Source organism: Corvus cornix, chromosome 2 (genome assembly GCF_000738735.6).
Source record: "Corvus cornix cornix isolate S_Up_H32 chromosome 2, ASM73873v5, whole genome shotgun sequence".
NCBI classification, from domain to species: domain Eukaryota; kingdom Metazoa; phylum Chordata; class Aves; order Passeriformes; family Corvidae; genus Corvus; species Corvus cornix.
This window is the reverse complement of record NC_046333.1, coordinates 122177043-122203975: the sequence shown is the minus strand read 5'-3', so window position 1 is coordinate 122203975 and position 26933 is coordinate 122177043. Positions and strand designations below refer to the sequence as shown.

The window sequence follows — 26933 nt, the reverse complement described above, 5'->3', positions numbered from 1 at the left end:
TGCCTACAAGAGCTAGGTAAGTTTCCATGGTGGGTAAGGGAAATACCTTTGCATTACTTCATTGTGAGGGATTGTGGTTAAAGTCTGTTGTCCTCTCTGTCCATGGGTGTCCCTTGTTTGTGGTAGAATCAGAAAAAAGATCCCTGGCAATGTGATGGTGATGATGCCATATATGCTTTAGGAATATAGGTTATTGGCATTTGAGGTAACTAACAGGGACATGACCAGTGAAATAATTTTGTATCTGTTAATAAGCATTTATGTGCTATAACATCCAGCTCAGTGGTACACAGTGACCAAACTACCTGTTTCTTGGGTTGATTCTGAAATACTCTAACTGAAAACCTCTAAACTCCTGTACCATATTGCTGCCTTCTCTCCCTTTTCACATGTTGCACCTTTTACATGCTTTTGCCCTGCCTGCTTCTTTATGTGATTCACCAGGAATCAACACAAGTGAGAATTCAGCTGTGGCATTTGAGATGTTACCTCCCCAGTTCCAGAGGTGACCAAGTAAGATGTGTGCCAGTTTGGAGAAAGAAGAGTGTGTATTTTTGCTAGAAGCCATTGACTTCAGACATATATTTAACTGGAACCATGACAGACAGTGAGTGCTGTCTGTCAGGATAGAAATGATTGAGGTGGTTGTGAGCTGTCTGGGGAGCTGTCAGGAATTTTACTCCACTGGCACCAGTTAATTTTCTGTTCTTTTTTCCATATGCTTTAAGAAGTCTTAAAAGTTTGATACCCTAGAAAATCTGTGGAGGATAATTGAAGGAGTTGCACAAATCCTGTTTGACAGAAATAACAACAGAATACAAACCATTGCTATGTCAGTCATGTCTCAAGTACTTGAATAAACTTCTTTTGAAAGTGATGCTTGGATCAGTGTTAAGCTGTGTTCCTTGATTTCATCCCTGATTCACCCTTTCCTGTTGAGATAGGTGAATAAGTAATCTTGGTTTCAGGAAAGACTTCCACCTTTTTGAAAATACTTCTATAAGCTACTGGTGACATCACTTCTCTTTGCCTTTTGCAGGTGATTATTCCTTTAGTTGAAAGATTGTGCTGTTAACCAGTCTTGGGTTTCTGATAGTCTTACTCTGCTGTTCTATTTCCCTCTAGATAGTGAATGTTTTTATCAATTTGATACATTTTAGTTCTGGTTTGCTTTAAAGTTGTATTAAAAAATGTTTAAGCATAAGATTCTCTCTCAAAAATAAGGAAAAGATCAAAGTTAGATTGCCTGTGCATCCCTCATGTATTCCCCTATAAGTTTGCAGCATGTTTTCTTTCAGTCCCTTTCAATAGAAAGTGGACAAGCAGGAAAGGTGCTTCTATATGAAATCTTTTGATGGATTAGCAGAAGCATTGAAAAAGTGTCTTATGAGAAGGACAGTAAAGCAAGCACAGCTCCCAGGAGCGTATCATGTATGGAAAACATCCATTTGGGGGTTATTCTAGGCATGAATAGCTGCACTAGCTTGTATGTTGACTTGAAGGAGCTGGTTGAGGGGCTGAAAGCAACTTGACTGTGTGATTAAAAAATGGTATTCCTGATCCATGGTAAGGAAAAAGCCAAAATCAGTTGTGGTATTGACTTAAGTTATGCATGTCTTAATATAGCTGGAGTGTTGAAGGGCTACTGGTTTTTAGAAAAAAAAATACTAATATATGGTATCAAGTTGTCTCAATATGGAAAACAACAAGAGTAATAGTAAAAGTCAATATGGCAACATGAGGACCTGTTCAGTGACATAAAGATTGAGGAGGCTTTGTACAGGACAGAAAAATGAAACTAAGTAATTACTGTTAAAGGGACAAGCATATACGAGTGAAATCTACTCACGATTCATTGTTTTAAATCGGTATATTTGAAAAGCGTTAAAAGATGTTTTTATAAATCATTAGAAAGATGAGAGAAAGGATGAGCCTGTAAACAGGAAAGGAAAGCAAAGCAAAGAATAGGTGACACAAATACTTGAATTGATGACAAATCATGCCAAACAAAAAGGGCAGGTTCAATATCTTTATTTAGCTATGTAGGTTGGATTGCTTTTTTAAAGTGTTTAAGCAACTGAATCTGAGATTTTTGACAATTCTTTTGAGTGAGTTTCCAGATGATAAATATTATTTTTGTTTTTCTACTATCATGTGAAAGGTTGACTTTTGGAAATCACTGGACCAAATAGTGTCTGATACCTATAGCACACATTAGACAATTAGCAGAGACAATTAGCCAGATGATTTAGGAAAAGAAATCACATTCAATTAACATGATTTCCTGCTCTTACTGGGCTGTAGCTGTTGTGAAAGAGGAGCAGTAGCTGTATTTTGACTGTGCAAAATTTTTCCACATATTTTAGTATGACATTTGAATAAGCACACAAGAAAAATGTGGTATCAATCATGTGGACTCTATTTTTTCTGAAACTATAAAGACCACAAGTTATCAAAGTTGTGGTTGGCTGTTTAGACTGGGTGTCCGACTGAGAAGGGGTGTTTGGTTCTGCCAGAGTGAACCTGCCGAAGGGTATTTTGAGGGCAGTCTGCATTGCCTTGAAAGTGTTTGGTTGAGATTGGGAAAGGTGAGATGCAAGTTGAAATAAATTAAAGAACTCTTTTGTGTTCATGAAGCCTAAGAGAAGTAAGTTGACGATAATTTATTCAATCCACCTAGATCTCTTACTGTAAAGAAAACTCTTCCAGTTATAGAAGCAAGAGATAAAGTGATGTGAAAAAATGGTAAAGGCTTTTAACATAACTTCCTTATGTTTGGAAGATGGAGAGGTATCTTTAAGTCCTAAATTTGTAACATTCTACAAATGAGAGTTAAAATTGTCTGAAAAGTGTTACTCTGTTACATTTTGTCCTGCTATGTGTATAGTTGCTAATTTTCTAGAATGTTTATGAAAACAAAAACAATAATTCTGTCAAATATAAGAAAGGCTTTTCCACTGCTGAAACCGTTCCTTTTCAAATGTTCAATTTGAGGAATGTGCAGTTGCAGTGTGCCTTTTGTAGCTATTGTGTATGGACTTGATATACCAGAGTCACATTTTTTTTAAAGTACATTCAAATCTTGAAGCTAAGAATGTGTGTTTAGACTATGTTACTGTAAGAAAATTAATGTCCTTTGTATCCTTTTTGGTCAGCAAATCCTATTCAACACTGAAGAGAAATTAATTTCAAGTTTTTAAATTTAAACTTTAGATATTTTCTGTATTACTGTGGTAACGAGGAACTCGGCTTCCTAATTAAACTATATGAATCTAGTCTTTAAGGGCTTTGTTTAAGAACTTTTTTTTTAAACTAGATCAGTCTTCTGATAATCCAGTTTCTGTATTAATGAGACACAACTGGAGACAAATTATTGTATGAAAGAGAGGAAGAAAAAAATAGTCCTTCATAATATCTGTGGAAAGTATCTTCAAGTTTTCTGAATCTCTCTAGCTACATATTGCATTGTCTGTGCAAGTGTGGAGCCAGCAGCTGGAGGAAAGTGGTTCTTCCCCTCCCTCTGGTACTTGACCACATCTGGAGTGCTGTGTTTAGGGAGACGCAGTCCAGGACAGACATTGGGGTACTGGGGTGCATCCAGCAGATGACAGGCAGGATGGCTGGGGCTCAACTGCATGACCTCCAAGGAGACTGGGTTTCTGCAGCTATAAGAAGAGAAGGCAAATGAGAGGTCTTGCTGATGCCTACAACAACATAATAGAACGATATCAAGGGAAAACAGAGCCACCGTGGGAAGACAAAGGGCAATAGGTACAAATTGGAACATAAGGTATGTCAATAAGATACAAAAGAAACATTTTATACCGTGGGTAATGAAACACTGGAATGCATTGACCAGAGAAGTTGATTTAAAGATTATTTTCTAAATATTACTTAGTCTCTCTCTTAAAATGTTTTTTTTTGCTGTTTGAATGAATTCTGGTTAGTAGGCTATTTGTGCCATCTACAGTTTTGTTCCAGTTGCTGTTGAGTACTCTCATGTTCTGGAAAAGGTCTGTAGGCAGCTCTTTGTTATTCTGTACAGAAATAATTGAGTTGATGTTTGATACAAAAACCCCAAATTCTGAAAATGTCTGGTGAAAGCCTGTTAAAGATACCCAGCTATGTTCGTCAGATTAGGATCGATTAACTTGTATGGTGTGGTTAATGGAATAGTAGAATGTTTTGAAATACAGAGTATGTTTTATTATTCCAGCTGGGAGAAAAAAACCCCAACAAATAATGGACTTAAACCATATCTTAAATGTGTGTTAGTTAATCCAATAGAAGTAACTATCTTCATGTATAGACTGCCTTACTTCTATCTGTAGTGGCAAGACTAATACTTAAAAAATCTTTAGGAGCATTTTTTCCACTTGAACTGTTCAACACTTTCAGAATTCCTGTCATTGAGGCGTGGCGAAATCCAGGAATTTATTACAAGATTCTTCTTTTGTTCTTAAATATCAAGGCAAATTATCCAGATAGTCAGTATAGCTGGAGCTAAGAAAAATGAAGACGTTCTCTGCCATTTCTAATAGCAGTTGTTCTGTCCTGATTGTCTGCAGTTCTAGGGTGAGAGGCTCTTTATTTGGGAGGGAGCTGAGATACATAAAATCTGTCAAGGTGTAGTGTAACGGAGATGATGTAATACAGGTTCTTTAGGCAGACATAGGATTAGAGTGGTTACAGTAAGGCAGAAGGAAATAATGCCTTTTGCTGAAACTTGGTTTTGTTTGGGACAGTGCTCTGAATCAAGAACAAATCCAGAAGAAGTGTGTGTTTCTTCACCTCTGCATCCCTTCCAGTGTGGAGCTGTGTCTAGGAACTTACCATTAATCAGAATTGCGCTGGAGTTCCCTATGCTTACTAGATAATCACAGTCAGGGTTTTTTGTGGATTCCCTTATTTCAATGTGATACATTTATTTGCTGTAAATTGTTTTCATTATAACACTGACAGTGTTACAGTCTTACTTTTCTGGGTTATTGAGTTTCTGTAACTTAATAGATAACACATTCATTTTCTACTGAACATGCTCTTTTCAGCTTTATAAGGGAATGGCATAGATTTTTTTTTTATTATTATTGATATTTCCACTGAGAGCTGCAAATAGAGGTCAGATGGAACTGATTATAGAATGGTTTGGATTTGAAAAGATCATCTCATTCCAACCCCCCTGGATGTGACTGTCCAACCAATTCTTTATCCACTGAGCAGTCGAGCCATTGAATCCGTCTCTCTCCAACTTAGAGTGAAGGATGTTGTGGGGGACCAAGCCAAAGACTTACCAGAAGTCCAGATAAATGACATCTGTAGCCCTTCCCTTGTCCACTGATGTAGTCACTCCATTGTAGAAGGTCACTAGGTTGGTCAGGCAGGACTTGTCCTTGGTGAAGCTATGATGGCTGTCCTGAATCACTTCTCTGTCCTGCATGTGCCTTGGTACAGCTTCTTGGAGGATGTGTCCCATGAACTTCCCAGGCACAGAGGTAAGGCTGACAGGTCTCAGTGTCCTCCTTTTTACCCTTTTTCCAGTCAGCTGGGACTTCACCTGACTGCCATGACTTTTCAAACATGAAGAGTGGCTTGGCAACTAAATCCACCAATTCCCCTCAGGACTCTGGAATGCAGCTCATTGGGTCCCAGAGACTTCTTTATATTCAAGTTCCTCAGGTGGTCGTGAACCTGACCTTTATTTACAGTGGGAGGGACTTCGTTCCCTCCTGCTGTCCCTCCACTTAAGTGGTGTGGGAAGAGAGGTTGCTGTTGAAGACTGAGGCAAAAAAAAAAGCTGTTGAGTACTGTAGCCTTCTCCTCATCAGTTTTTTTCAGTTGTCCAGGATTTTTTATTGGTGGGAGGGGTTATACCTTTTTTGGCTTTCGTTTCCTGGCTTATGTTGGTACTTGTTTGAATTGGCTAACAGGGAAGTAATAACTTCTTTTTTGTCTTTAAAAATATGATTTGTTTGATGTGACACTTTTGACCCAAAGTGTAAATATTACCTCCTGCTATTTCTCTGGGATACATTTTTTGAATTTTGTTTTGAATTGCAAATGATGAGAAGTAGTATGTTGCCTGTATGTGTTATTTATGCTGAATGGACAGGCCCTCATGCCAGTGTCAGCAAATGTTTTAGGATCAGAGGAACAGAGCACTGTTGTGGTGGTACTCTGTTGAGTGGTACTCTGTTGTTCAAGTATACATTTTATTTTTTTTTCCTTTTGGTACTGGCTTTTTTTTTTTAGAAAGGACCATAAACATAGTATGTGAGAACCAAAAACTTGTGAAACAGAGGATATTTTTGCACTAGTGAGATGGATAAAAGAATGACTGAGTCTGTGTTAGACTGAAAAGATGGTTCCTGGAGAAAGGGCCAAAGGTGCAAACTTGAAATTAGATAATATTTTAAGTGTTGGTTATTTGAAATTTTTTTTTAGGACACAGAACAGACAAAATTTTCTCTCTTCAAATTACAGACACTGATAGCTTAATGTTGCTGATTGTAATTAACTTCTAAAATGGGTTTTAGGCTCCTTTTTATAAAGACAAAGTTGTATAGTTGGTCTACATGTATAAGTAAATGGATCTACTCAATTATTTGCTGTTCTTTTATACATATGTTCTTTGCTATTTTTTAACCAATGTTTCCAAATCTCTTCTTCAGGGGAATTTGAATTTCCACTGTCATATAAGGTTCTCATCTCTGAACTTTTAAAATATTACTCTGCATGACAAAGCATACGCAGGTTGATTGCCATTGATGTTTATTTGGTGGTGGTCTGGGAGAGTGCCAGAAAGAGAATTGACTTCAAAACATCTCTGTCATTCAAATTAAGGATTTATAAAATGGTTTTGTAACTTTTCTCCTTTGCATTCTAATTCATAATAGTGGTGTTAGAAATACTGTTGGTGTTTTCTTAATCTGGGCAGAAAGAAAAAGGTGAACACTAGGATTCTAACCTGTTTTTCAATGCGTGAGCAATGTATATAGCTTATGAAAATGCTAAAATTGGGTTTTCAGTTTGTTTATATTATATCTCGGTGCAAGGTAGGGACTTTGAATATAGAAGCCCAAGGAAGTTTTCAGGGCTACTTGATAGAGACAGAAAGTTATTTCACTATTTTCAGAATGTAAACTGTGAATGTATAAGGGCCTTTTCTTTGAGCTGAGTGGTTGAATTTATTGTTGTTTGATTTCAAAGATATTTGATGAGATACTGAATCATTCCTGTGTTGACAAATCAACACTTTATTTTTCCTTGGGGATTTTTTTAAAGTTCTACTAAGCATTGGAAAACAGTTACGAGTGTGTGGTAAACCAGTATTTTAAAAAATTGGATATTGAATGGAAATGAAATACTAAATCCCCAAACCATATATTTTTATTCCTTTGGAGTATAAGATCATTTTGACCAGTAGTGTGGTTGAAGTGAACTTGTAGCTGGTAAACCTTAAAATTGTTGGCAGGAAGAAGGACAGTAGAAATGAGAAAGCCTTGAACTTTTTGTCATCTAGATGGCTTGGAAATGACAAAACGTATTGTGTAACTGTTTATATGGAGGAAATAGACTCTGAGAGCAGTGCCAATGACAGCACTTCACAGAGGTTGCATTTCCCTTGCCCGATAGATTGTAAGAAACAGTTCTGGTAGGTCTTATATAAACAGCTGGTTGCAGTTACCAGTTGATCTCTGTCAAAATAGGCAAGAATTACCTGAGCTGCTGGGATAACACTTTAATAAGTGCTGTGACTCTGTAGGTTCTAAGATGCAGTTAGTGTAAAGTTTTTAGTTTGTGTTGTGCAATCCACGTAGTCTTGTTTTAGTTTTCTGTTCTGTCCTCTGGGATGACTTAGAACAAGGCAAAGACTTGCACAGATGCCAAATGGAAATGTCTTAGATTACTAAGAGGAGGAAGTTGTGCTGTTAAAGTCTTGTAGATATAATTGTAAATCTGATGCTGTTGTGTAAATATGAAATGTTTGCTGCTAGGGCTAGAGCTCTCATAGGTATCTTTGTAATGTGACAAAATCATTTATGCCTCCATGTAGCTTGTAATGCAACAGCTCTTCCCTTTGCAGTGTTGCAAATGTAAGTGCCATTGCATTTTACCCAAAAAGTAAGTTTAAAGCCTGTAATTTATTTTGCCTGTGTCTTTTCAGTTAAATTTTTAGGAGGGGAGTCATCATTTTCTTTCACCTTTCAATTTCACTTTGTTTTTAAATTGTCAGATAAAACTCCTTTTAGCTTTCAAAAATTGATGAAATGTACTTAAGTGTGCATGTTTATTGTTGAACTTTATTTAGTATTTCAAATATTCCATACAATTTCTTTATAGAAACGATTACAAAAAGAACTATTGGCATTTCAAAATGATCCACCTCCAGGAATGACTCTAGATGAAAAGAGTGTACAAAATTCAATTACACAGTAAGTACATATATTATTTATTTCTGCTATCATGCTGAAAAGACTAAGTAACAAGAAGGCATCACCTTCACACTTCCACCACTTACTTCAAGTAACATTGCGAATTTTGGCTTTTAGTCCAGGCAATGAAACATTGTTCTGCTTAATGAGCATATTGCAGTAATGTGTTGGACACTTTCAGCAGCAGGATAGTGAATTTATTAAATTTTTATTAGGCATTTTACTATCTAACAAACTGTCAATTGGTAAAAGCTTCTGCATGTTTTAGAATAAAATAATTTAACAGACTTTCATACCTACTAACCTCTGACACCCTTCTAGATTTATTGAAATAATGGAGTAGCTGTTTTAGGGTTCTGTGATATTTGAATAGAATATATGCTATAGCTGTTAATTTCCATTATCTTTCTCTAAAGCAAGTGGAGAAACCTTCTTAAAAAGCAAAGTTGTCCAGGTACACATGTTGGCATTTCTTTCCTTGCCTTGGCTTTTTCTGTGATTCATAAAACAGGAAGTGAAACATGATAAAATATTCTATGTGTTGAAATGGACAGGGGCTGTTCTTGGTATTAATCCTTTTTTTAATTGACTGAAATTCAAAAGATTCAGACTGTGTTGACATTTTTGTCTCATAATTTTCTTAATTTAATTTTAGAGAAATGTTAAAAATTTAGCACATGTAAACATCGATGAGAGTATGACCTCAGGCTGTCTGTTCTGGGCTATGTTATTGGTTGATGGATGTAGTGGTTTGGTTCAAAATACTCATTACTCAGCTTAAACATGGAGCTGAATTCTGATATTTTCACATCTGCATTTTGAGTGGTGGCACTCAGACCATGTTACGTGAGGATTTTCTGAGCCTCATATATACAGAGTTAAACACTCACTGCTTTTTAAATGATGCTGGCCTTTGTGATACTTCATGCAGATGAATATGACTAAAATTGAAATAGCAGTTTCCAGTTTTCTGCAAAAATGGGTTAATTTAATATTGCAAGTAGTATTCGCTTATTTCAACAAAAACTGTTAAATCAAAGTTTAGAGCAGATGGAAAAGGATACCTCTGTTTCCAGATTACTAGCCCATTATAATTTCTGCCCTGTACAATTTTTATACCACTCAATACCTTGCATAGAAAAACTTCCTATTTACTGTCATGCTAGACTTTGAAATTGTCATTGTTTTAGAAGCTTCCTGTCACAAGTAAAAAGATATTTTTTTCTCTTTGAGGGTTTTTGGTGTCACGTAGCATGTTTTGAGATCATTAATCAAATTCACAGTTTGAACTGGTTGCATTAAAAATTTGTGTAGCAATACTTGCTTGGGTTTTAAAGATGTTGAATAAAATAGTTGGATCCCATGATGTAACTGGGTCATTTAAAATGTTGAGCAATCTTTTATTTTAAATGTACAAGGATTAGAAATTTGAGAAGGCTAAACTGTAAAGCACACAGGAAATATGGGTTCTAGTGATTCCGTGACCATAAAAGGAGCAATGTCCAGGCAAAGTTACTTTCTACTTAGTAAAGTAAACTATTTTAAAAACTTGGAAGTGGAAGTTCTGGATCACAAGAACCAATAAATCTAAAGAATATTGGTGCACTGCGTGTATAAATGTAAAGGCAGAAGGCATAAGAAGAGATAAGTGGTCTGGAGTGCAGATAGATTAAGTTGAAGGCATCTTCACAAAGTTAAAATATGAAACATACTTTATCAGCCTTCACTGTACAGCCATCACTGTGCTGGTGTTGAAGATGCATTCCTCTTGAAGGGTGTGAGAGCTAGCAGGTCATTAAACATGCAGTTTTTCTCAAAAAAGCCAAAAACCAAAACAAACAAAACCAACAGAACCAGCTAAAAAACCCCCAAAGAGTGATGGAGGGGAGAATAAAAAATGTGTGTGGCTTAAATAGAGAGGGAGAGTATATATGACAGGAGGATGGAGTGGTGGGGAATAGGATCATCAGAGTTGCCAGCTGGAGATAGCGACTTTTCTGAGTACCCTGCTGTTCTGCAGAATCTCAGTGGCCTTTCTTGAGTTGATGTAAACCTTATCTGAATATTTCTGTAGTCTCTTTACCTTATCGTGTTGTTTAGATTTGTAAAACTCAATCAAAGGTGAAAAACCAAAAATGGGAGTGATGCTGCAAAGGATGGTATTAAGTGGTCAGCAGTTGAACTCCAAAATTATAGAAGTTAGATAGCAGAGTGTTACTATACATGTTGAACAATAGCAAAGCATCTGATTTTAGGTGTATTAAAAAAACCACAACACAAACCAAACAACAGTAACATGCCCACATACAATACCACCACCCTTTTCCTCAACAACTCCACCTGTCAGTTATTTTAATGTTATTATGATGGAAAACAAAGAAGCAGAGGAAAAAGAATACTGATATGTTGAGGTGTTATCTTCATTACAAATTCAAATTATCCTTTTTTTTGTTTTGTTTGTATTTGCTGGGACTTTTAAAGTTTTACACTATTAACTTTTCTAGTTTTGATTCCATTATCTGCCAGATACCATTTGATTTCTGAGTTTTTTCCAGATGTAAGTACAAGATGAGCTTTGCCCTTTCCCCTTGGATACAGATTTCATTTTAATAAACTGTATTGATGTTTTCCTTGACAGAAAAGTAAAACAACACAAAAGAGAATGTGTGCTAGTTTGTTTCCTTCCAAACTTGTTAAGTTTTCAAGCAGGTTTTTTATTTCAGCTTCGTTGTCTCACATTAACAGCCATTTCTTGGGAACTGACAGGTCTGTGTGTGGTTCAAGTCATAATTACATTTATAGTTTGCATCGCTGTGTCAGTGCCTGTATGCAAAACACCAAGCTTTTTTTTTTTTTTTTTTCAAATACAGGCTTGATGTATTGCCCACGTTGGTGATTGTTACAGTGTTAGAAGAGAAGTTAGATGGTCTGGCTGTGATTGATACTTGATTTGATAAATCCTGTGCTCCAGGAGTAGAAGTATTAATTTGTCAGTCCACAATGCTAACAGCTTTTTCCCCTATTCCTTAGGTGGATTGTAGACATGGAAGGTGCTCCAGGAACACTCTATGAAGGGGAGAAATTTCAGCTTTTATTTAAGTTTAGTAGTCGGTATCCTTTTGATTCACCTCAGGTAACTGCTACCTTCTTTCTCTCTTATTGGTGCCCTCAGGTGACAGCTGTATGACATGTGCTGAGTATTTTGTCATCCACATAGTGATCCACATGTGAGCTTCACTTACTTTAATTTGTACTAAACACATTGTGCAGATGCCTTTTCTTTAAAAATGATTCTCCAATGAAGTATGGGGCTCTGATGTCTGCTTGTACTGATGACAGTAGTGTAAACTGGAGGCTTCTTTGATTTAATATTCATGTCCTATGAAACACAGGGTAAAGTAGGAAGATCCTCTTTACTGGGATGTAGGAGCCAAGTAAATAACAAACTGTTGCTTCATTCCTTCTTACTTTCAACATTTTTTTTTTTTCCTGTTTGATTTTTAAGACTCTTGCATCTTCTCTGCTGCCATTGTTAATACAGCTGAAGCAAAACTGTGCTTCTGGTAGGGATTCTCATAGATACATGACATGTTTGAGAGGCCTGCAAATAGTGTTGTAACTGAGCTATGAGGTACTGTGTTGGTTTCATGACAACCTAGAGAGCTGAAGGGACAGCAGCACTTAGGGACTGCAGAATGTGCTGTATACATCCACTCCTCCATTACCTGAGGGAAATGTTTCAAAATATAAGAGTAGTGGTCAGCTGTCACCCGCGCTTTTCTGAAAAAGGAAGGAGAAAAGCAAGAGTGCCTTAATTCTTGTCCTGTCTGTTTCGGCATAGACTTCTAGAAGTGATCTCTGCAACTTCAGTCATTGGTGTTAAAACTGAAGCACAGAGCTGTGAGAGACACTTAAGCCATAAAAATTAACATATTTTTAGGTACCATGATAAACACTAGGATGCTGACTTTCAGTCTTTTAAAGAACAAACTGGCCACCTGTACTTTGCACCTCATCATGTTTACAAGGTACTACTTCTAGGTCCACAAGAGAGTAGCCAGTTTAATTGGGTTCCAAGTTGTTTGTCTTCATTACCCAACCTATGTGTGGCTCTGTGCAATTTATTGTTAAGAAACAAATTGGATCCACTCATCTACACTGATTTTTATCACAGAAAACAATTGAAAATTTATGTACTGGATACTTGATTGTTTTAGATGGCTAGAATTTCAGTTTTTCAAACATTGCTGTGCAGTAGGGTCATCCTGTACTACAAACTTCTTGGTCATAATTACGTCTCCTGCCAATCTATTTACTGCAAATTGACAGTTTTCACTTCTGCTGCTTTAATCATGTGGTTGTTTCCTGCCTTGAGATGTATGTTGTCTGTCATAGTGTGCATGCTTTTACTTACCTAGTCTGCCTAGTTCAGGTTTTCATGTAAAAATAGGATATTAGTTACAAGTGAAATACATTACAGGATTATGAAGGTAAACCCTTCAATGCTTCAGCAATACCAGTTTAAAGACCTATGAAAGATCATTCTGCATCCAGTTTCTCTTATGCCTTAGAAACCTGTCTGCCATTTTGCAGATGAATTAAGCTCTCTAATTTCAGCTTCCTATATGATGAAGGTGTTGCTTCTTGTCATCAGTGATGAGGTGGGTGTGTTGCGTACATGTTTACATATTTATATGCATACCTAGGTAGCTTAAGAAACACTTAAGAAACTGCTGGCTATTATAGTTATGAGTGGTAGAGATTTATGTTTTTATTGCATAAAAGGAGTTGGAAAAGGACTTCAGGAGTATAATACTGATATGAAGATTTCACTTTTACTCTCTTTCTGTTGGTCCTGAACCAATGATATGTTTGACAAAAACTTGATGTAAGAGCAGTAGTTGTCAAAATTGCTTTTCTAGCCTTTTTTCGACAGTGATAGTATCTTTCAATAGAGAGGAGTTAAGGTTCTAAATGCTTTTCTTCCATATTCACCTATGTCAAAAGTTTTTCCATTTGAGTAATGTTTTAAAAATATTTCCTATTTGGTACCTTACTTTGGTTTCACAAGTCCTTTATTTATAGTTAATAAGATTGATGCATTTTAATTTTTTTCTTCATGCTGGAACCTGTATGAGTTGTCCAGAATATAATTTCTGTTATGTCCAGGATTATAGAAATACTCATTTGTGAATCTTGTGCTTCTTGGTGTATTGTGGCTTATAAAATGATTAAAATCCCGTGTTTTGGCTAGACAACTGTATTCCTTAGGACATGGAACACTGAGGCTGCAAGATACTGAACTGTCTTTACATTGTTACCTTTGCATTTTTCTATGCTGTATAAATATTAATAGAAAATCCCCTATATTTAACCATTTATTTAACTCCAAACCTCACTAGTTATTTAGGCTTCCATTGTTTATTTTACATTTCACTTAATAGTTTCCAAAAGTGAATTAACCCAACGTGGTAAAGTGTTACTTAGTGTAAGCAAAAATGGCAGACCTGCTTCTTAAATAAGATTGTATTTTTTTTCCCCAAACCACTACAGTTTTATTTAAAACGTGGACTATAAATTAGTTATTTTTGTTCTTTTTTTTAGGTCATGTTTACTGGAGACAATATCCCTGTTCATCCTCATGTTTATAGCAATGGTCATATCTGTTTATCCATTCTAACAGAAGACTGGTCTCCAGCCCTCTCAGTGCAATCTGTTTGTCTTAGCATTATTAGCATGCTTTCCAGCTGCAAAGAAAAGGTATGGGCTTTTTAAGCACTGTTGAAGTAGAATAAGTAAAAGTTAGTAATTTTCTACTTTACAAAGTGAAATTTTCATTTCTCAAATTCTAAAATAGGCAAAACTACTCTACCTACATTTCTATTACTGAGAAAATACTAAGCTAGAACTGCAAAATAAACAGTGCAGTAAGTACTTTGCCACTGTTTTCATGGTAACCTGCTTATATATCATTATTGGAAAAAAGTAGGGGATGGAACCCTTCCAGCTGCACTAACTGTGAAGTTCAATCATGCTTTAGGACTATTCTTTGTAAAATTATCCTTCCTCTAAAGGCAGTGCAGAATGACTTGTGAAATGTCTTTAGTGCAGATGTTTCTAAGACTTTGCATCTGTACAGTTTCAGTGAATTTGATAATTTTAATTTCGGGGAAGTAAATGGTGCTGAGCTGCTTTTGTGGCACTCATACCTTAGACCTTTTTGTAAAGAGATTGCCCTTTCACTTTTGACCATTTCTTTTGCAGAAGAAATGTCTGTGGAAGTTAGATGTGTTCAGAGCTTGTCCATATGTGCTATCCAAACATGCCTATTTATTTTGCATCCTGATCAGTCCTAGTCATATATGTAGTCAAAAAACCACCCCAAAAATGGCTTTGTATTGTATTCTATCCTATGAGTTTTGTATAATGATGACAATTAGGAAGAAAACTCTAAAATGTGAAGTATTGATCAGATATAGATATTTAAATTCGTTTGTTCACCCACTCTAAGCTGAGCCTTAGAATGGGAATTGGATGTAATACGTCAGAATTAGATTCCAAACTGCAAAAGAATTTAATTTTGGGGGGTTTTTTGAACAACAGCTGTTCCTTGTGGGTTGGTTTCTTTTGTTCGTTTGTTGGGTTTTTTTCCCTTTTTTTCATTTTTTTTCCTCCCCTTATTTATCACCAAACTGATATTTTTTACTAATTTTTTTCTTGGAGTATCTCTAGTAAGAATTTGTTACCTGGATCTTTAAGAGACTTTTCTTGACAAAAATGCCTGTTACCTCATTTTCACTGCATTCACATGGTAACCTTTCATAAGCTTATTAAATAGCTCATGTTTTACAATATGAGGATTGTTTGATTATTTGTAGGTCTTTTCTTCTGTTGCAGAGGCGACCTCCAGATAACTCATTTTATGTAAGAACATGTAACAAGAATCCAAAGAAAACAAAGTGGTGGTATCATGGTAAGTATCTAACTAGGACCAGAAATTTTTAACTTCTTTTCAGGATGAAGACAATTAAAATATAGGGAAGTAGGATAAATGTGTTCAAAGCATTAAGCTATTTTTTTTTTTTAATTCAAAAAGTTATTTAAATCCTGTTTCTGAGATACTCTGCTGGGACATTTTTTTCTACATCACATTTGAGTAATTCTTGGTGGAAATGTAAACATGTTTTAAATTGTAGGATTGACTTTGAATGAAGTTCTTGTAAACTGTATCAATCCATGACAAATTTAAATTTTGGGATCGGGGAAAGTCCGTTATGAAACTAGGTTTTGCTTTAAACCATTTTTTTTTTGTTATGGTTATTAACACTTAAAACTTTCATGGTATTTGTAAACAGCTATGTGTTTTGATAATTTCCTTACTCTTAATCAGAATTTCCAGTATGGGACAGTTGACTGACTTTAAAGGCTACTAAGAATTAATACTCAATAATACAGTAATAAGATTCTCCATGGACACAATAACAAAGAAAAAAAACATATTGAAATTGCTAGTGTCTGCAGTGCTAGTGTTGTGTTGGGGTACTTGTTTCTTTGTTTGCTTTTGGTTTGAGGCTTGCTTTGCTTTTTTTTTGTGCTTTTTTCTTTTCTTTGTGTTCTCTGTCTTGCTTTACACTGTGTGGTTTCTTCCTTCTGCCTCAGCATTTGTCATCCTCTACCCAGAGCTGCAGTTGGCTATATGTGCTTGTCTTATCCACTCCATTGGTGAGGAAAGAGAGAAGTAGGGGGTAGAGATGGGCCGTGCTTTGTTTCTCTCTTCTTGTTAGCACTGCTTTCCTTGCTTTCCCTAGGAAAATTCTGTACAAACAGTAGTTATTGGAAGCGCAAGTACTTTGGGAAGGGATATGTTAGAGCAGGTAATACTGTATGCTAGTGTAGTGCAGGAGAGTTGATTCCATCACTGCCTCTCAGTGAAGGTTCCACCATAAGACATCCTCTATTTTTCATGGCTTCCCCACTCAGGATATGTTCTGTCCTTGAAGTGAAATGAGAGCAAGTATTTTGAGGCAGTGAGAGTTCATGACTGGAGAGGCAAATGCCAAAGTCTTCACCCATAAAATTCTTAAGGTTCTTAAAAGCCCATGGATGGCTTAACAAGAAAAACTTGATAGTTTCATAGTACTTGCTGAGGCCCATGGGATTCTGACATATGGTAATGTAACAGAATGAAACTCTGTTTCTCATAATACAGTAATAGTATCTCCAAAACAAGGTGCCTTCAGGTACAGTAAGAAAAGTGCTGTATGTCACAAGATTAAGATGCATTTAAGAGACTTGGGACCATCACATGGTTGCTTTTAAAATTGACTCCAAGAATAATAATCACATTGCATACAAGGATGGATTTTTCATCCTCACCAGATTATTCAGCAGTCACCTTCTCTTCTCTCTCTGTTTTCATGCTCTTGTAATGTGTTTGGTGGTTCTCCATTTCTAGTTTTGGTTTCTCTTAAATGGCAGTTTTGGGAGAGTTTTTGTTAACTTTCTATTTTCACTTGCTAATTGTTTTTAAAGATAAACGGTAAAGTTCCATTTATTGGCTTTATCTTGTGATTAAAATATGTTCTGTCTAGTTTTAATTTGCACTAGTCTCATTTTGATTTAAAACAGAAATCTAAATGGAGAACAGTCTGCAGATACTACTTTTATTTCTTAATCATGATATACAATTTGTGTTAAACAGGCAAAACAGCAACTTAGTATGAAAAGAAATCTGAGTTACTGATTTTGAAGGTTGCTGTATTATTATGACTCAAAACCATCAAGGTGCTTACGGTTCGCTGAATGAGTATTTTAGTTACTATGAAGTAACTGTGCAAGGGGTTTTTTTCTGGAAGTCAGAAAACCTTACCCCTCCTCAAATTCAGAGCAACCAAAAAAACCAACCTGAGGCAAGAGAAAGAAAGTTCATTTAAATAACTCATACTGTCTTGCTTCTTGATTTAAAGTTCATTGGGCTCCCCACTGCTTTAAATTCTTACATTAAAAAATAAAACATACCTTATGTGCACTGGACAAAAATTGCATAAACGATGGAGTGTTTTCCCTTTCCAGTTTTGTGTGTGTGTCATTTCCTTCTCTTCTCAGTTAATTTTGTTTCTCCTCTGTGGACGCAGAACAAGATTGCCAAGGCAAGATTTTTAAATTGTCAGTGTTTTCTAAACAGGTTTAAAGAAATGGTACATTACAGTAAAAGGAAGTGTGGAAAAAATGCTTCTGTTATGTTTATTTTCTGCTCATGCCTCAACTGAAGTGTCAAATATCTAATCTTGTGGTTGAACCACTTTTGGCTGGGTAAATGAGGGAAGAAAAAACAATCCCACCCAGGAAAGAAAACCAGCTGTCCAAGGGTAACTACTGTGTGAAATTAAATGCCAGTGCTAATATGACAACCTGTGGAGGGAGATGCAGAGTGGTTCTGCCACTTCTGCTGCCAGCTGCCCATTGGAGTGATTTAGCTTTAATGTGACATTGGAGCTCTGTGTTTTGAAGACATAGGAAGAAGTCTGTCATATGTAATAATACATGCATTTGAAGGAAAATATTTTTTTCCGGTATGTGCCTGGAATTTATTTGCCTGGGAGCAAAATAGTCCATGGCTGGGAGCTGATGTAAAGCAAACCCATATGAGCACAGATTTATAAAGTGGCACTTTGAGACATATTCTGACATGTGTCTGCATTTAACTTAATACAGAGTTTTTAATCTCTCATATAATCCCTGCATCCCTGCCCCAACACAGCAGTTTATTCCACAAGCAGAGTTATGGAGGTTTCTTTACTACAAAATGATGTCCTCACAAGCCCTGTTTTAAAGCTCCTGATCTTTGATAACTGAAAATATTTCTAGATTGTCTGCCTTATCCAATGTCTGTTTCAACTGTGCATTTACTTTCCTGCTGAATTTCAAGATGAGAGTTGCTCATGTTGTGTTAAAGACAGAGGAGGATCCTCCAGATACAGTTTACTTGGGCATCCAGACTGAAATTGGTTTCCTAAAGCTGTTGTCTTCCTTTGTTGTTCTCAGGAGGTAGATTTCTTTTTTTGGGGGGAGAGGGGGTGACACATGGGGAGAAGGGGAAAGGCAATGGTATTTGTTTTCAACCAGCACTTCCTTGTTGCTTTTGGATTTGGAGGTTGGTTTGCTTTTGTTTTTTATTTCTAAAGTAAGAAAGTGTTTTCTCTGATATTTGGCCTGAATTTTAGTACACCATTTAAATATCCCTTCTCTCTCCTTCTCTTGCGTCCTTGTCCATTATTTTTATCTGTACAGTAGCCTACTATAAAATTGAAGAGTTTTTTTACAAGTAATAGCATTGATACAGTGTTTTCCCATGAGGATGTAGAATGTTTATGAGACAACATTTTTTAGGTGTGGAGGTTACAAGTCCTGTAAAAATAAGCAGACAGTAAGTTTGCTTTCTGTTAACAACTCAATGTTTACTGCCAGCAGGTGCAAATATACTGCAGGTTGATGTGTGAAGGAGAACGTTTAAAAGAAAAAGCATTAATATGGAGCATAGTGCCCAAAAGATAGACATAGAACATGCATCTTTGTAGTATGCTCTGTCCAATCACAGTATCTAAAATTTAGTATATGTAATTTGCTTTCAGGTTTAAGATTTTAGAATTATAGTAGTAACCTATTATTTTTGCATAATTCTGTCACCTATAGTTTTGTGTTGAATCTTGAGAAATAGATGAATATAAATATATGTATATACATATATATATATACACACATATAAATGTATAAAGGGCTGAGAATGCATCAGAAGCAGCCCACTCTGCCAGGTCTTACCCCTATATATTCCTTATAAAAAGGATGTCTTAATTCGATAACTGTTGTGGACCTGCTGTACTTCAAGGGTGCAAAATGCTAAGCATATTTGATTTTTCATTTTCCTGGCTTTCTAAATATCAAGCATGGAAATTACTATTGTTTTAATGGAGTACTTGCTAATACTAGTATCTTTGGGGGTGTATGTGTATTTTGGAAGTTTAATTTTTGATACTCTCTTTTCTCCCTGAGTCATAATTGAACAAAAACCCAGAATTATTCAGTCAGGATATTTCCTCTGCATGTTACTGTCTATGCTAGGAATTATTTCTGCCTATAGCACCTTGCTAATTTGGAATTAGAATGTTAATATATTTTCCATAAATGCTCTTCTTTTATTTTAAAGATGACACATGTTGATGCCACCATTTGGTGATCCTCGTAGCAGAAGATAGTCCTACTGAGAAAATGAGCACTTTGATCATTCAGTCTTTGAACTTTAACCTTTGACTGGAAGTGACCTATAGGCAATGAAGACTACTTCCTTTGACTGCATTTTTACTAGTGTGCATTCTGGGCGCATGTTGATCGCTGGTTCAGTCCATGCAACTGACATGCTTTTATTAGTCATACAGTATTAATGCAGGTGTCCAGAAATGTCAGAATAATTCCATTATTTTTATTTTAAGCTTTGGAAGAATTCCAGGTCTTCATATATTGTGCAATAACACTGAGCTCCTTGGCGGTTTTGGTGCATCCATTGCCGGCAATGGACGTTGTACCAGGGAAAGGTTTTGCTCCTGCCACAAAAAAAGATTGACGCATGACAGAGTTTATGAAAGTTTTGGCTATATTTGGATTATAAGCAAGGGATTGACAATTACCTTAAATCCAGCCCATTCTTTTATATTTGGATTCTATGCACTGTGACCACAAAACTAGCAGCATGAGTTAACATGCCTAGCTGAAGGACTGTAATAAGATCATTACGTATTTATTAAATTGTTTATCTGCTGTCAAATTGTTTTGACATGGGCAGTTTTTCAAGTGACATTGGCAGAGAGGTACAATGTTATCCCTATGGTGAAATAAAACTACTTTTTGTATATAGTTATTCATATCTCTGAAGCAAAGGTATGAGTAATTTAGGATATGAGTGATTTAAACAAGAATTTATTTTGGAGATAGAGGATGGCAGTGATACAACTGAACTTGCTGCAGTCCGTAATTGGGCTTGTAATTTGTACTTTAGAGCTTTTTCCAAATAGATTGCACACTGTTATTTCCTGCTAGCCATCAGCATGAGCCCTACTGCCTACACCAATATTTCATTTATTTATATGTTCGAAAGCAATCCATATAACATTTTTTTGTTTGCATTCACTGTTTCTTTTGTGTTGTATGTCATGTTTGAATGTTACAAAACAATATTTTGATTGAAAAGCTTTGTCAGAAGATATTTTCATGTAAATTATTTCTTTATCTTGTAAGCATCATCTTGTCTTTTAATCCTGTATTATAAAAAGAAAAAAAATACATTTTTGACAGAGGCTTAAAGTTTTCACAAAAAAGTGTGGACCTTCTTATTTAAGTTTAGACTAAAGTATATTTTCTTAACTTGCTTGTCCCACGTAGCCATGCCAATTTTTCCAGACTTTTCTTCACCAAAAAAACAGGGGAAAAGCCTAAAATCAGACATTTTTCTGTGGAGCAACATTTATTGAAATGATAGTTGTTCTCAGCACTCTGTAATATTTTATACTGCAATTAGGTTGTCTTTTTAGGAAGCACTTTTATAAACTTAATACCTTTACACATATGCAAAATTTCTATAATTTTTTTTTACTGTTGCCTTATTGTTGCACTCAAAAAAAAATTCAAGCAGTTAATGCATGAATGTCTAAATCAAGTAACAGCTTGATGTAAAAACAAACAAAAGCAAAAAAAAAAATCCCTAAACCCAATCGAGAATGAGTAACTACAATAACAAACAGAAAATTGGCTGAAAAGACTGATTTCTTTTTTTTTAATCTGCTGTATGATAACTGATATTTTATAGCCTTGTACATACTTCTCTGTTACCTATTGTTTAAAACGTTAAAAAAAAAGTATAGATGCTTAACTCAGGGTGGATAGAGTTTAGATGGATTTGCTTCAGAGAAGTATTTTGTACAGCATCAGAACTGTAGATACTGGCAGTGAAGTGAGGCTGCAATATACTTCAGGAACTGCTTGTTTTTTTCTACTGTACTGAAAATATCTCTTGGCCTTTAAAACTCAGTGGTTAAATCTAGCTTTGGATATGAATTTGATGAGTGTATATATTTTCACAATGAGCCTTTGAAACATAGAATTCATTTTCTTTTAAGAGACAAAAAAAAAGTCATTTTAAACAAAAGAGATACTTATGCTCTAAACTTTTCGTTTAGCAAAATCTTACTGTTGTGAGTTCATCAAACCGGTTATTTTTCGAAATGGTTCATATGAAAGAGCAGTGATCTGATACTTAATCTGTATAGTCTTGTTAATTGCTCTATATTAGTTGAAACAATTGAGAAGTTAATGTATGAATGGTTCACATAATGGATCCTATCAAAATAGTCCACAGGAAAGAGACCTTAATGTGACCAGGTAATGTCTGAAGAAATGGCTTAAGTACATCTCAGATTCAGTTATCTTTTCATATAGTGGCTTCTGAAACTACAATACATGGTTTCAGAGAAGCTTTAGGACATACCATATGTATTTTGTTGAAGTTGGGTGTTGTAGTGCAAAGCATTATACATTTATTGACCTGTGCTATCACATGGACTATAGTGAAGTTAAATAACCAAATTTATGCTGCTGTTTAATAAACTCCCATGACCTATAATATACTTAGATCAAGAAAATGCAAGGTAGATTAGAAGAGAATGTACCTCAGGTCTTTTAGTTTACAGTAGAAATGCCTCATTGGTTCTCTTGTAGATCTGTGGGTAAGTTCACTTATATAGAGAGGGCCAAGACAAAGCTTATATACCACTCAAGCCCTCAAAATAATGCAACTATTCTGACAGTGCTATGATGTCCTGAAAAAGGGCTTGAATTAGATGAAGGTGGTGCCATCCTTTCCCTAGGGTGACCCTGTGTATGTAACTTTCTTTCACTTGGAATTTATCACATGAAATGGTTACAGAATTGGCTTGAAACTATCTTGCTTTTATTTTGTGTCAATATTCATGTTGTTAAACACTTTGTTTTGTGTTTAGTGTCTTTATACTATAACACAATAAATTCTTGTTTTAAAATAGATTACTACCCTTGAATGGAAATATGTGTGGACCTTTTCATGGTGGAGTGCAGAAGCACAGTTCCTTAAATTCAGCCACTCTTGAGACAAAGCTGCCAGTAATTCTAAAGTGTTGTGATGCATATCGGAGAGGAAGTTGCGTAACAGCAAGGTGTTTCCTCTTTCTCCAGAGGGTATCTGTTGTAACAGCTGAAGGAAATAGCTGATTTAAAAAATAAAAATCACTAAGATGTAATGCTTTCATTTCTCACAGATGATCAAATACTTCTTAATCATGGTTTTTTTTGCCATTTGACAAGCACTTAAAATACTTAATGAGAAGTTTCAGATGCAGGATTCTTGTTTGCCTGCAGTGGTGGGAAAAGAGTTTTCTATTATTTTGCCAGCATGTATCAGGACTGTTTAATTAAATCTCTGCCTCATACCAATAATTGCTTTCAGTTTTGTACATTTTTTTTGGTTCAAGAGATGATGTCTGCTGCTTTGTGAAAGGCAAGGCACTGCATACCTGAAACATGTATTTTTATGAAAAATTAAGTTTTTAAAATTCATATATTTTGTGTTGTGAGGATTATTCTGAATGTTTATTTTTTATTTGCTACTTTTTTTTGAAAGTCTGACAAAAGCCTAAGATGTGAACTATATTTAAAGGTATGATTTAAGGAGACCATAAAGTTTCCAGGTCAGTAATTAATGATGTTTTAAAAAGAAAGGGGGGAAAGTCCTAATTAAGCCCTAATTAAATTAAAAGATTTGGAAAAGTGCAGCTATAGAATTCCAAGGTTTGGAGGAAGCCAGTATGGTTTTTGCCTCCTCTGGTAGAGCAATTGAGCATTATGTTGTGTTTGCATGCTCACAAATCCTGATCATTCTAAAGAACAGGTTTGAATGAAGTTTCTTTTGAAACCAGTTGCTTTTAATCAATATCACCCAATCCAATCTAATAAACCAATCCACTCTAATACACAGCGGTACCTGAATAGTTGGGTGTTGAACTGAATAAGAGGAATTAAGCTGTCTCAGTGATATTCTATCTTCAGCTGCAGTCACACAGCAGCATGGGAAGAGAGACTTTGGATTTGGTTTGTGTGCCATGTACTTGTTGGCCTGTTGTTTCTAGGACTAATAATAAATTTCCAAACCTCCAGGCCTTAAAATACCTTTATAAAATTGAAAGAGTAGAAATATCATGAGCCACCTTTTACTATAAAATATAGTTCAGAAATACAAATTTGAAGATACTTAGACTCTGTTTTTGTTTCATTTTACTGATAATAGCAGTGCGGGAAAATCTGTTCCTTGCCATTTCTTTTTCCTGCAGATTTTATGTACTTTTTAAATAGTGTCATGGGAGTTTTGATCAGCTGATGCAATGTAGCAAATTCTCTCTGGAGCTACTTAAAGTGAATTTTTAAAAATTACACAGTAAGAGCATTTCAGTACCATTGTAGTTCCAAAGTAATTTCTATCCTGAAATATGTAGGAAAAGCTTGTAGGTTTCATTCAGATAATTATTTTGTATTTAAAAACCAAAAATGAAATGCAGAATCAATTGACTGTGCAGTGTATATCAATGCAGAGATTGGATTTATAAGCCTGTGTCCATAGTCTCTAATATAATACTTCATAGGAGCTTTAATGTGTGAGTCAGTAGGAGTAGGTTAGATTGTATTTAACTCCCTCTACTTTACATACATGCTTTGTGCAGTGTAACTTAGTCTTTTAAGTGACATTTTTCTCTTGACCTCTGCTGTTGAAGGGGTTGCTTGCAAGAGACTCTTCTGAATAGGAATCCAGTGAAGAATTGAAAACCATAATGATGGCCTCAAAGAAAGATGTTACAATCTGAAATCCTGTAACACTGACCTCAGTTCTTCCCTCATGCTGGCCTGTTTTTTGTTATTTAAAATCTCCATGATAAGACCTTAAAACTTCTGTCTTGCCTTCAGCAACTGGGAACCTGTTTTCTTCAAGCCCTTTGAAGTGGTTTGTGCCAAGTAGGTCCAGGTTAAACCTGTTCCGATGAACATTCTGGGCCCTTTCTCTTCCCAGGACTGCAATATTATCTGGATGCTGCTAATGCAGTTCTCCAGGGCATTTAACCCTTAAAGATAAAATCAAGCATGGTTCCTGCTATTACCAGAGAAGGAGGAATTTGTACTCCTTCCTTTCCAGTCTAATGATTTACATTCCTACCTTGCATCTAACTTTATTCTTGAGTCTACACTGAGATGATTTATCGTGGTAAACCAGTAGGAAACTGACTTAACAAAAAGTGAAAATCTGTCTTCTCAATTAGCAAATTAGATCAACTTGATGCATAATCAATAGTTTCAGAGCCTAGTGCAGGAAATGGAAAGCATTGTGTAGCTGGAGTTTGGAAGGTGGGGGCTAAAATATGATTTGTATCTTTAGAATTTTCTGCATAATTTAATGTATTAGCAGCCTTGTGTTATGCAGAAGCTGAGTTATGTGCTATGAAAAGCCTGAGAGCTGGAGGTCTGGACTGCTTATAACAGTCTATGGCAGGGGACTCTCCTACCTTTTTTGACTCTTCTGGTAAAAGAAATCTGAAGTTGTTCAAAACCTTCAAGTGATCTGTTACCTGTCCATTTAGATGCCTTGAATTTTAGTGCTCAGGAACAGGTTGGCTTTTTGTGTTCTGTTCTGGGGTTTTTTTGTTTTGTTTTTTTTTTTTTAAGTATCAAGTCTGTAGTCAACGTTCTGTGAGGATATTTTCAGTTAACTTTTTATCAGATCAGTGTTGTCAAACCTTAAATATAGTTACAGATGCAGTGAAACTGTTCATAAAATGCCAGGTATTTTCCAGAAGGAAGGCAATAATGTTAAAAATCAATTGTTCTTGAGATTAGATAAAAAGCCAGATGTGTTTACAGTCATCTAACACAGAAAACACTTGTGTCCCAAGTCTGAGAGATCTCATTTGTCTATTGTATACTTCAAGAACAGGACTCGTGCACTCTGGTAGGAGGTTTTCAAGACAAAACCACACTGGTCATCATCTCATCCCTTCCTCTGAAGGCCTTGTTCAAAGAATGGATGAAACTTGGTGCCTTTGATCTGTATTTATTTGTGCTCAGTCAATGAAGAATGTGTGACAGCTGTTACTCTGACTGGTGATAAAGTATGAATAGCTCTTGAGTCTCATTCTCTAAACTGTCCATATGTCTGCAGAAAACATTGTTAGCTATGTTTCACACGCACAGAATAAAGTACATCTTTATCTACTTGGTGTAGACAATTTATTGAAGATCAGAACTCTGGAAAATGCAGTATAGGATATATATGTAACTAAACAAATGACGAAGAGAAGTCATTGAATCTCCAGATGACTTAGAGTATATCAAGCCTAAAGTCTTGATTTGCATAAGGTTTTAAATTTGTGGGGTTTGAGGTGATGGGAGAAATTGGGGGCATCATCTTGCACCGGTATCTTCTGTCTCACACTTGGTCTTGGAATATAACTCTTTTAATCTCTTAGGTATCTGTGTGTTGTCATCTGCCCCAAGCAGAAACTACTGTCTTAAGCATTGTGCTGGAGTAACAGGTGGCTTCATGTTCCTTAAATAATAATAATCCAGACAGTCCTGTACTGGGACTGATTTTTTCAAAATGTCCTTCACATTGTGTTGACCAATACAATGAGAATACCACATGGAGATAGGCTATGCTCACAAAGTAGGGTGGGAGGGAAAACAACCAGTTCTTGAAGTTTTATGTTTGATAGCATCCAGAAGAGTCTCTAAAAATCAGTGGCTGGTAGCATGATGTTTTGGGATTCTGTGTTTTTGGGATTTTGGGTGGGGGTTTGTTTTTTTGTGGTGTTTTTTTGTGTTTTGTTTTTTTGTTGTTTTGGTTTTAAGAGGACATCAGTAATTGCACCAATCTATAATTCTTATGTTACGAAACTGGGAAAGGGCAAGTGCAATGCAACTATGGTCATGATGCAACTGAAGGATCAAGGTCCTTCCTGTATGAAAACCAGTAGCAGTTTGTTGAGATGTGCTCTATTAAGGAAAAGAGAAAGGGTAGCCCTCTCCATGAACTGGGGTAATAGGTTTCTTTTTGTCTTTGCAATAGTTTTTCCAGAAACAGTAATAAACTGAGCAAAGTAGATTTCATACTCTGCCTGACGAGATTTTGAAGCCTTGCAGGTGGAAAATAGACTGAATGCAGTAGTTTGCTATGTGTTTTGTAATTCTGAAAATTTCTTCTGTTAGCTTCTTTTCTTTAATCAGTAGGAATAGACTAAATCATACGTAAGCACTACTTATGTCTTCCTGGTATCTTAGGTACTATTGGGAAATGCTGTATAGGAAAGCCTGTAATTCTTTTCCCTAAAAGCTTCTCTGGATTATTGTTACACTCAGTTAAATAAATCACCTATTTCTATA

The 26933-nt window shown here is 35.8% G+C and overlaps 1 protein-coding gene across 3 annotated transcripts in view; it reads left to right on the top strand.

Annotated features, from left to right (window-relative positions):
• UBE2W (ubiquitin conjugating enzyme E2 W) overlaps positions 1-26933 on the top strand; it is a 36815-nt gene extending 9882 nt beyond the window's left edge. For 2 of the 3 annotated variants that reach the window (XM_039571520.1, XM_039571522.1), the window contains exons 2-6: positions 8341-8432; positions 11463-11565; positions 14037-14192; positions 15330-15405; positions 19636-26933. In XM_039571520.1, the coding sequence (XP_039427454.1) occupies positions 8341-8432; positions 11463-11565; positions 14037-14192; positions 15330-15405; positions 19636-19649 (441 nt within the window). In that variant the 3' untranslated portion in view covers positions 19650-26933. Of the gene's footprint in view, positions 1-5447; positions 5493-8340; positions 8433-11462; positions 11566-14036; positions 14193-15329; positions 15406-19635 lie in introns of those variants that run through there. The other variant, XM_039571516.1, reaches the window with a different exon arrangement.